Source organism: Leptidea sinapis, chromosome 16, assembly GCF_905404315.1.
Source record: "Leptidea sinapis chromosome 16, ilLepSina1.1, whole genome shotgun sequence".
NCBI lineage: Eukaryota > Metazoa > Arthropoda > Insecta > Lepidoptera > Pieridae > Leptidea > Leptidea sinapis.
The window spans coordinates 5,980,410-5,992,735 of NC_066280.1; the positions used below are offsets into that span (position 1 = coordinate 5,980,410).

General features: G+C 35.6%; 1 protein-coding gene across 1 annotated transcript in view; it reads left to right on the plus strand.

Moving 5' to 3' along the window:
* LOC126968805 (organic cation transporter protein-like) overlaps positions 1 to 12,326 on the plus strand; it is a 55,896-nt gene that overhangs the window by 12,017 nt on the left and 31,553 nt on the right. Inside the window, exon 2 of the mRNA XM_050813919.1 lies at positions 10,416 to 10,602. Coding sequence (XP_050669876.1) covers positions 10,442 to 10,602 — 161 coding nt within the window. The 5' untranslated portion in view covers positions 10,416 to 10,441. The remainder of the gene's footprint in view (positions 1 to 10,415; positions 10,603 to 12,326) is intronic.

A 12,326-nucleotide genomic window follows, 5' to 3' on the forward strand; every position in this document is an offset into this window, starting at 1 on the left:
CGTACGTTTTAAATACTTGTGAGACATGTTCAATTGTTTGGAAGAATGTTATTTAATAACCAACGGTAGCAATGTTACGTTATGTTTGTTTATAAATGAGCAGTAATGTGTACGGCGTACAGGCTAAATGTAATTTATGTTGATTTCCCTTGCGATTTGGATCTTTATATTTCTGTTGGTACAGTTTTTTTTTATCATGTTTCTAAAGGCCCTTGCTCGGTATTCCTAACTCGTGTAATACGTTGTACGTTACACGCTAAGTGCCAACAGTTCTTTCGGAAGTTTTCAGGTCACTTCGCGTGATAATACTGGTAGTTGACGCACAAAGGTGCAACGTCTCTACGTAATGCCAAGGGTTTAATCGGTTCAGAATGTTCCAGATTTTCTATTTGAGCAGGTCTCTGCAATTTCTACCGGACCTGTGCTTTATAGAGCACTATGTTGCCCAAATTTAATGAACTGTTCTATAATATCCTTATATCGACGATACAGTTGCATCCAAGTTTACTTCATTAAGGGCAATCAGTTTAAAGTTTTAGAGCCTGTATTCCGATACAATTAGAATGAAAACTAAAGCGAGAAATGTAGCTGGAAATGGGCTGGACATATATACAAGGAACGAAGGACCAAAGATGGTGAAAGAGTAGTTATTAACTGGTACCCTATAAACAGGAAACGAAATCGATACAGGCTTAAGAAGAGGTGGAGCGATGACAATTGAAATAGCAGGAAAGTTGTGGACAAAAATTGCAAGAGATAGAAACGAGTGGAAATTAATGGAGGAGGCTTACCGCGAAAATAATGACTAACAATACTTACAAAATACTTTTAATACTTATTAAAAGTATTTAGTAGTAGTACAATTTATAATGAAATACCCTAAATGTGTACATGTAAGGAAATAAAAATCTAAATAAAATAATTAATAAATAAAATTCCGATACTTGATAAGACACTAAGGTATGGTTGAAGAGCGTGACACATTAAAGGATTTACTGAGTGTCAACTGGTTCAAGTTGATATTGTGATAGAATTTGCAGAATACTTAAGCTAACGTAGTTTTCCATACTCGCTGGCTTTGAAAGAATCCATTGAGAGAATCATTGTTCTTTAGGACAAAGTGATAGGCTAAACCATACGGGAGGTGGAGTCTCCCAGTAAATCTGGATAAGCTCCAACAGAGAGATACGACTAGATTTGTGTATGCATCTCAAACATCTGCTTTATATTACCTACGTAATATACTCACCCTCAATATATTAACCCAACGAGAAATATTATAAACTCCCGACCAACAGAGACTTCCCGCTACTAAGTCTAAGTTGGTGTACTCAGTAAGGCGAGACAGTACTTCACTAAAAGCCACCGCCTGCAACTTTATAAGGCGCAAATTCGGCCTCACATGGAGTACTGTTCTCACCTCTGGGCGGGTGCTCCCCAGTACCAGCTTCTTCCATTTGACCGCATACAACGAAGAGCGGCTCGAATCATCGACTATCAAGTCATCTCCGATCGGCTTGATTCTCAAGCATTGCGTAGATATGTGGGTTTTCTCTGCATCTTCTACCGCATTTATCACGGGGAGTGCTCAGAGGAGCTGTTCGGGTTGATTCCAGCGGCCGAATTCCACCATCGGACATTACGTGCAAAGTACCATCCGCATCACGTAGACGTCTGGTATTCCACAACCGCGCGTTTTCTTCGAAATTTCTTGCCTTGCACAGCCACTTTGTGGAATCAACTACCGGCAGCGGTCTTCCCGAACAGATACGACTTAGGGACCTTCAAGAAAGAAGCATACTCCCACCTTAAAGGCCGGCAACGCATTTCTTGACACACCTGTTGTTGCGGATGTCCATGGGCGGTTGCCTCACCTCTCCCCATCCCGTGAGCCTCTTGCCCGTTTGCCCCCCTCTCATATAAAAAAAAAAGTTACTCCTTAGAACATGTACCAGTGAAAATCCTATCCTAATTTGCCCAGCACTAGCCATCCAGTAAGACAGGCAGACATTTAAAAAATTGCCTTTGTTAAAACCCAAAGTGTTAACCAAACACATACTAGAAAAGAAAGGGACACTCAGTAAATTTTGCCAAAAACCGTCTACAGAAAATACCACCTATGACAAATACTATCTTGACTAATTTCAACCGCAGTCCCCCTGAAAACGTGCTCTGGAAAGGCCATGAAAAGTAGGGAAACTAAAGTAATATAAAATATTAAACTTTTATTCAAATGTAATATAAAAACACAGTTATAATTACACGCGTTTTAATATTTTAAAAAGTGTTTTATTTAAATATGTATCATTCGCGTTAATTAAAGAAAATACACATTGTCACTCTGCTATTAGTCCCGGATGCAAATCCATTTAGTAAAAAACTTTTATTTTAATAGTACTCCAAATGTTTTAAGCTTTTTTCTTAAGTGTTAAATCCGCCAATATTTATATATATATTGGCGGATTTAACACAACAGTCTTTAAAGAATTCGACACGTGTTTCACCTCTACACGGGGCATCTTCAGGACAAGTTGACTTGCCAAACTCTGGCACGAGACTCAATTTAATAGTACTAACAGAAACTTTAATTTTCTTTATATATGTTACGTCCGGCCTCCCGGGACTATGTGCCGCAGGCCTTGTTTCTTCCATTAGTACCATCGCCGTTGATAATAAGATAAGCAAATAACAATGTTTTCAATTCCTTTGATCGCTTATATTCCCTTCGGAATAATATTAATGTTTTCCCTAATTGTTATTGTTAGTAATATATTAAGCTTCATGTGGGCGGGAGAAATCGATTTTCAGTGGAAAAACAAATCTGCGTTCAATAATTATTAGCTTTAAGGCGGACTAAGGTGTTTTCTCGAACTAAAATAGATTCAATTTATTAATATCGTTCACTTTGATATTAAATTTATAGATCAATTTTGTTGATGACCACATCGCACGGCTGGAAACTTTTAAGGCCTGAATTAACTTTGAATGACGAAATACACTATAGTTATAACAGTTGTTCTCTAAATATATATAACTAGCAGTTATAAAAAATATAGTGTATCATATGTAAATACGTCGGATGGTTGATGTACTTTTTATTCTTTCAAATCATATGTTTTAACTAAAAATTCAGAAATTAACCCTGGAATATTGTGTTTAATCCTAAACGGTCGGTGAATATTACTCCAATTAACGTTTTTATTTCCAAAAATACAGAACGGAAAGTAACTATTCCACTATAGCTTGAATTAACGCCTTAAGAAGCAAACAAATTGCTAGAATGACAGTTTGGATTGTTCTAGAAACCTAAACTTGTTAAAAGTTGATAGTTTATGTTTCATTTTATTAAAACAACTAAATACTGTATACATGTTATGATCTCCTAGTTCTTGCCTGCATTTTCATTCCCATTAAATTAGAATTGCGCTCCCTTGGGAACTTTTAAAATATACCGTAATATTTATATATACTTGTTAGCAGCGGACTCTTGGTGCTGATGTAAATGATAGTTGAGCTTGCTGTTTATCACGTCATTTATTTCTCACCACTGACATATTGCACAGTACTGTTACAAGGAGTTATTATTCGCCCATAAGAACTGATTGTTATGCGGTTGACCATGTCAGGGGAATAAGAATTTAACAAACCTTAAATGACGCGAGTGAGAAAACAATCGAGCTAGAGAGACAGATTAGATCATAAAGGGAGAGCGGCCGGTGTTCAGCCTTAATTAAATTAAAAGCAAAATATAAAGCTTAAAGAGAAGAAGACATTTTATTGTACAACCATCCCACGTGGGAAGGAAGGGCTCACACGTTACATTAAACAGATCCACTAAAAAAAATTTAACGGAGTAAGGAGCAATGAACGTACGGATTACCCGATGGTAAGTGTTCACCTCAGCTCATTGACTTGCAACACCTGAGGGTTTACATAAGTGTAGGTACCGGTCTTATTGCTATATAGTAATTCTGTGCTTTCCACAAAGGTATGTTTATGTGCGTTAATATTCTGGTTTGCAATCGCTTCGAACGCAACCTTATCTCGACCGCTGGGACTTTCACCAAATGAATTATTTAAATATAAATATGAGGATATCTCCTTAAAAAAGATTTATTCAAGCTTTAAGCTTAACGATAGTTTTATTTTTCTGAAAATCACATGCAATAATGATGACCAAATCAAATACGAGGTAGACCGGTGACATGGTTGACACAGATATATATAGATAGATAGATATAGATAATTTAAGAAAATTTATTGCAGTAGGCGTTACTTGATACCTGACGGACAGGTGATTCTAATATAGACTACTGAGATAGCGATTGATTTAAAGGCACGAGACAAAAAAAAATCTCTCGTATGAAACACACAACTTTTCATCTCGACTAGCGAGAAAAGTGCTATAGGTTATAGTTGTAACAGAAACAATTAAGATAATATTTAACAATGTTTATTATAAATATAATTAATAGTAATTATTTTAAATATTAAGTCTTTAAAAAGGCAATAGTAAACTTTATAAATCTAAATTTCGATAAGTAACATGTAATTTTTGTGACAATGAGATAATACGCTAGGCTAAAATGAGTTTCGGAACGCACCGGTTCGCATTGTTTATTTATTTTTTAACGCGGAGTAATTCCCGGATGTATGGAGTACGTAGCAACAGCGCCCTGTTCGTGCTGGAGAGGTGAAAATGTAATTGTTGTGTGCCACGCCTACGTCACCGAGACTGGTCGCTGACCGAGTTAAATTAGCTGCCTTGTTCATTTAATCTTTTTGTATGTACCAACCCTAACGCTCCGATCAGACTTAGGTCAATTTACAAGGAGACCGCTGAGTAACGCTACTGTTCTATTACATGTATTGTGACAAAGCTCTTGGTATTCCTCTGGTGTTACATGGAATAGGCGGCGGTGATGACATACCATCAGAAGACCCGTATGTCTGCTCGTTTGCCCTCAGTGTCAGTGTATTTCTTATATTACCACAGAATGCCGGCTAGTTTATGGGTACCACAACGGCGCCTATTTCTACCTTGAAGCAGTAATGTGAAAACATTAGTGTTTCAGTGTGAAGGGCGCCGTAGCTAGTGAAATTACTGGGCAAATGAGACTTAACATCTTATGTCTCAAGGTGACGAGCGCAATTGTAGTGCCGCTCAGAATTTTTGGGTTTTTCAAGAATCCTGAGTGGCACTGCATTTTAATGGGCAAGGCGTATCAATGTCCATCAGCTGACCTGACTACACTTGAAACCCTTTGGATAATTATCATCCAAATGATTTGAGTTTTTATTAGTGTTAATTCCGCCAATATTTGTCTTTAAACATTTCGACACTATTTCGACTCTACACGAGGCATCCTCAGGACATGTCGACATCTGTCTCGTGCCAGATTTTGACAAATTTTTGAATATTATGTCTTTATAATTATATCATTAGATATTATACAAAAAAAAACTGGAACTTGATAATATGCTTACCTCTAGAAATGTATTTGAGACCTATTCTTTTCACTTACATGACTGTCTATCTGTAAGTCTGTTTAATTTTTTTTTTATTTAATGATATGCCTTTATTAATATAAGGTGTAGTATATATAAAAAAAATATGGAAACCTGGTGTTAAGTGATCACCGCCGCCCAAATTGTCTTGCAACACCAGAGGAATCACAGGAGCGTTGCCGGCCTTTGAGGAAGGCTTTTGTACGCGCTTTTTTCAAAGGTGGCCATGTCGTGAAGCTTGAAGCTCATTTCACTGCTATGTGGTATATGAATGAAAGTTCCTTGAAAACCGCACTGTAGAGGAACGCCACACATCCGGATGGTGGGGATGATATCTCAATTTATGGCGTGTCGTGCGAAGGTGGAATTGAGTGGAAGAAATCAAGTGAAACAGCTCTTCGGAACACTCCCCGTCATAAATGCGGTAGAAGACACACAATAAAGTGACTTATTACGGGGCAAAGTCTTTTCGCATATAATACTTGCCAATGGGAGGCTCCTTTGCACAGGATGCCGGCTAGATTATGGATACCACAACGGCGACTTTTTCTGTCGTGAAGCAGTAATGTGTAAGTTTTATCGTGTTTCGGTGTGAGGGGTGCCGTAGCTAGTGAAATTACTGTGCAGTGCAGTTGTAGTGCTGCTCAGAATTTTTGGGTTATTAGAATCCTGAGCGGCACTGTATTGTTATGGGCAGGACGTATCAATTACCATCAGCTGAACGTCCTGCTCGTCTCGATCCTTATTTTCAAATATTAGGTAAGAAATTGTGATAAAACCATTTGAAGTTTGAAGAAGTTTTGAAGATATTAAATATTAATAATATTAAATAACTTTTTCCCTCGCCTATTAGATAAAGTAATTCAGAATTATTTTGGTATCTTAATTTTTGAAAATCGAAATAATTGCTATACCTTAGATCATCTACCTATATTTCTAGATAGACTATGACATCTGTGAAAACGTCCAAAAGAATTGAATTGACACTTAACCTCTATTTTGAGCGAAGCACCCACACGAACACAAAGTGACATACAGATCAGGAGTGTAAGACGTAGGTTGTCATGCACACTTAACTAATAAACCGGCCCTGTTTTCAATGACGTTCTGTACGTATAGACAATTCACGTCATACAAAATCAAAGCCGAAATATGGCACATGCCACAAATGACACCGTTATAAGCTTAAGCACATTTATCTTATATTTATACTGCTATAATATAATATTTCTGCGTTTACTCCAGAGTCCAGTTGTTATAAATATTATTGGTCATCAGGCAGGAATGTAAACATTTTCAGTTTAATCTGCGTATGTTTAATTTAGAACATTGTTGAATTCAGTGGAGTAGTAGTTAGGTATTTTTTAACAGTGACGAATAAGAGGGTTTTACGTTTGTCAGTTTGTCCCTATTTTCTGACCAAGATCTGTTCAGTCAGAGGTTTTTTACGTTTTAAATAAAAAATCACACTCATATTATAAAGGTGAAAGTTTATATGTTTATTTATTGGTTTGTGTGTATAATATTAACTTTATTAGTAACAACTCCTTAACGCTCAAATGGATTTGGATCTAATAAGTTAAAGTAACCTATGAGTGATACAAATACTCAAATATAATATTTTTAAATTGGTAAACTAGATATTAGAATGAAATTAAAATGAAAATCCCTGAATTAAATAACATTTGGTAAAATTTGTTAGACATCTTTCATGCAAAGAGAATACACTCACTACGTTTTAATATTATGATATAATATGTAGAGTAAGCGGACATCAACATATCTTTGTATGACAGCTTTTGTAAATTATAAATGTGGCTACATTGGACTTTTGTGTGTAATACAATTTGACTAAATATTCGAAAGAGGTTTCACTAAGTTAAACTTAAGATAGTTTTAAAATACTTTTAGAGCATGAATTTTAAACACCATAATCCGTTAGTTGTTAAATATAAATTAGCTTGAAGGAAATGATTCTATTAAATGATGCTAGACTTATTTGGTTTGTAAAATTCTTCACATCTATCTCTTGTTACCAACTGGTGCAAATTCTCTTTCATTGTCTCGTGTACGGGAAAGCTGAAAAACATTAGCTTTTAAAGATTTGCGTAATATAATGCGGTGGTATATAATAGGTATGTAATAATAGGTGTAAATAAGTACTGATTATTACAGATGTGAACACGTTTAAAAAATAGCGGTGAATTGTTAACCTCCTTTGCAACGCACGTACACAAAAATAAAGACATACGGTTTGCGAGTGTAAGACGTAGCTTGTCACGCACACTGAAGTAATGAACCTGGCCTGTTTTCATCTGTTGCCTTAATCAGCAAGAGGCTAACGCTGCGATATATTCCTTTTTATAGTTGTCGTAGATTAAAACACTAGCACTAGGCCGTTAAATTGTAAGAAATGAAGTCGATTGATAATCTTCTTTTTTATTATAATATCACTCAATGACGTTCTATATATATAGACAATGCACCTCATAGAAAATCAAAGCCGAAATATGGCATATGCCACAAATGACAAACTATTTCATGTAACCATTTCAGTTTCAGCCGCATATATTGAATTTAGAAACCGATTTGGACAGTGACATCAGTGGAGTAGCAGTTAGGTATTTTCTTAAACCCAGACGAAAACGAGTGTTGCTTTAAGTTTTACGTTCGCCAGTCTGTCCCTATTTACCGATTTAGATCTGTTCAGTCGGAGGTTTTTCACGTTTTTAATCAAAAATCATTTTCATATTATAAAGGGGAAAATTTGTATGTTTATTTATTGGCTTGTGTTTATATTTGTTACTTCTTTACGTTCTAAAGGGATTTTGATTTAATATGTTAAGGTAACCTTTAATGAGAAAAACTAATATTCACATATATTTTTTTTTCACATAAAATAATTAGTTAAATGTTAAGTTCATTGAATTAAATGAAATTTGTCTCTTAGACTTAGATATCTTTTCCAGGGTATCCTTTTGGTATATGTTAGTGTAATATAATATACTTTTATGGCAGGTTTGGTCAAATTTTAAGTGTGGTTAAATCCAAAAAAACAAAACACTTTAGTGGTGAAATATAAATATGCTTATTTGGTTTGTAAATTTCTTCACATATCACACTTGCTAGCAACTGGCGCCAATTCTCTTTCATTATCTCGTGTACGAGAAAGCTGCAAAATATTATCTTTTACATATTTGCGATGTAAATACGTATCGATTATCACTAGGTGACGATACTTACGTTCTTGTTAGCCGTTCACATTACACAAAATACAAAATTGCTAATCATTGTTAACTAGGCCTTTGAAAAAAATTAACAAAAAAACAACCGACTTCAAAAACTCTATTCCTAAACCAAAGTTACATACATAGTTATAAGTGAGATGTGCTTATTTCACACACGCGACGTGTGGAGGCGAGAGGCGACAGCGGGGCTGTGGCGGTAGAACACCGATTAAAAAATAACAAAAATCGTTACTAGAATTATATTTATTAATTCGATGGAATAAAAATACGCAATTATTTTTATGCTTTTTAGTGCAAATAATATCTATTGTTTTGGAATAGTGTTTTTTTGTTAATTTATTTTTTATTTTTAGTATTTGAATGAATTTGAACTACACTAACTAATAATTTGTATAAATTTGTGTAGATCTACTTAATTTTGCAATGCAGATATGAACGAGAGAGCATTACAATATTATTACAGACTGTTAGAAATTCTTCCCTTACTGTAAGCCGTTAAGGTGTTCCAGTGATCATCATATTTTACTACGACAATTACTTGACCATAACGACGTTACGGTAGGTGACTCAAATATCCGCATAGCATAAAATAGATTCGGCCTAGTATCGTTGATCCTAAGAATTGAAAAGTGCCGTTACTTTGTTATGAATTCCATAAGCAGAAACTAACCAAACTATCACCAAACTACCTTTGAAGTTTAACTACTTTCCTTTCCAATTAAAAATAGGATTATCGAAATTGGTTTACCCAGTTGTAAATTCTGAGGTAACAAACATAAAAAAAGCGATATTGAGTTATTTGTAAAGTTAATCATTAACATACTTATAGCAAATTTAAGACTTTTATGGTTTTCTCATGGCTGCCAAAAAAAGAATTATCAAAATCGGTACACCCAGTTGAAAATTTTGATGTAACAAAAATAAATAAAACATACCGACGAATTGAGAGCCTCCTCCTTTTTTGAAGTCGGTTAAAAAGAGCGACTCTATTGTTTTCATTTCAGATTGTGTCCTTTCATCTGTCCCATTCTGACAAGCGGGTCATGCCTGGGGACTTGTCAATAATTGTATGGTACAATTATTGACAAGTCCCAAAAATATTTATTTTTATTAAATTACTAACGATTTTTGTGTATCAATCTTATATAAATAAAATAACCTTACCGATGATAAGTCACAACAAGTAGTTTTTGAGTCGTTAATGTATTATTTAAGCACTTTTTATAGCACACTTATACTTGTTGATTGACACACAGTTGACACACGACTAAGGAGAAAAGTGTGCTTACATTGGCTTTAAGTACACTTTTGCCGTTCCGTTATCAGACTCCAAATGATATGTCCATATGTATAGAACGTCATTGATATCACTAGTGAAATTAGATATCACGGTTGTGACAATATAACTGTGATATACACATTTGATAGCTGAAATCATACTGAGCTAAAGTTAAGAACAGCCGAATACAAAAGTCAAGTAAGCGTGTTAACACAACCAGTTAACTTTTACGAGAGTAAAGGAGCTAAGTCTAAGTTCTAAGCTCTAAGATCTCAGACGTGTTAATTATCTAAAAAAAAGTACTAGATATATTTAATTTCAAAAACGATTCAAAACACTTAAAGTTAGTGCATCAAGTAAAGTATTCAATCCATTTGCAGAGTCGAGGTATCTAGTATCACAAAGAATGGTTGAGAAGAAAGAAATCAATTTAGACTCCGTACTCGAGAGTCTCGGACCGTATGGACGTTATAATCTATTGAACTTCGTTCTGTTGCTGTTTCCCGTTCTGCTGAGCAGTTTCTACGAATGCGGTTTCATTTTCGAAGCGCAGGCACAAATGTATCGGTAAGTAACATAAGATACAACTTGTATTACAACTCTTTATTACATTTTGTGGTCTCCATATCTAGCATAACATATTATTTGATGGTTTACATTGGACCATGATGTAAATAAATCTCGACCATCATGTTCAGGAAACATCCTTAAACAAACAATGAATACAAGCTATAAAAATCGATATATCCGATATTATATAATTTATATTTATAATGTTTTTTATTACTATTTATATAATATTTGAACGAAACGATTTTTTACTTTGAACGTACTTCATAAATTGTATGCAGCACCTTACAAACTATTATATTATATATAGCCCTTGTAAAATACTCGTTGATATTGAAAAGAGTGGCCGTTGGGTTTCATGTATGTTTTTCTCACGTGCTCTAACTTTTCTTGTCTTATAAACACTCGGTATCATTATTCATTATTAACAACAAACGTAACAAGTGTAATGGTAGGTACACTTCACAAAGCCTTATGCTAAGCGTATGCTGACAGTTGAGACACAGACGACGCGACGGAAGTCCACGCAGCGCAGCTTATGGCAGATTTAGTAATATATGTATGTTCTAATCGCAGCATACGCTCGTGGTCTATGTCTGCCTTTCCTGGCCTGCCCTGCAAAACTGTACCTTGCTGTGCTCCGTTACCTGCCCCTCAGCATACGCTTAGCTTGATAATTAGTAAATGGACGTGGTGTAGCCGGCACGCGCGTGCGACACAGTCGCCTCGCTCGATAGTGCGTCCCTGACTACCTGTTCGGCGCTCGCCCGGCGCCCGATCTCGACCGCACTCGCACTGTACGTCGATTACACCCGAGCCAAGACGAGTACCGAAACATCTTCGTACTCGCTCGTGGCGCGACGTTCTTGACTACAATATATTATATATGTTTGGTAAGTGGTGTGGCAATGCTTTGAGGCAAGCCCATGGATGTCCACAGCACCAGGGGTCAAGATATGCGTTGTGCTGCCTATAAGTTGAGAGTATGCTCTATGCTTGGAGGGCCATAAGTTGTATCGCTTCGGGAAATCTGCAGGCGGTAATTAATTTCACCAAATGGCTGTGTGAGCAAGAAATTTCGTCGCGGTTGTCGAATGTCTGGCATTCGAATGTGATGCTGGTGGAATTTCGCATTTATTTGCTATTACTCAATTAGGATCGTACGATTTCTATTTCTGTGAAGTGATGCCAAGGTATACCAATTAGGGACTACAAAGGTATGGGTAAGACAGCTACTTCTGCCGTGAAGTAGTAGTTTGCAAGCATTATTGTGGTAGGTACATTAACTAATTTCTGAGCTTGACCTAACATCTCACGTCTCAAAGTGACGAACGCAATTACAGTGCCACTCGGAATCTCTACATTGTATATAGACGATATAATATAGACTGTGAAAAAAAAATCTGTGAAGGTATGATAATACTTGTCTGTAGTGTCTTGAACTGACGGCTTCAAAATTTACTTTCATAAGTGTACATATATCCTAAATGAATAAACAAATTTAATCATTAATTTACGTGAATATTAAAATGAAACTTAGGAAAACAGTTGACTCTAAAGGCCATCCTTGCAACTTCAAATCAAATTTGATAAAAGTTTAATAAACTATTTTTTGAATTTTTAAATTACAACAACTTTTGAATGAATGAACCGATATTCACGCGGTTGGTGGCATTCGATGCAAATTTTTTGACTCGAAATAAGGTAAAGCCATTTAAAAA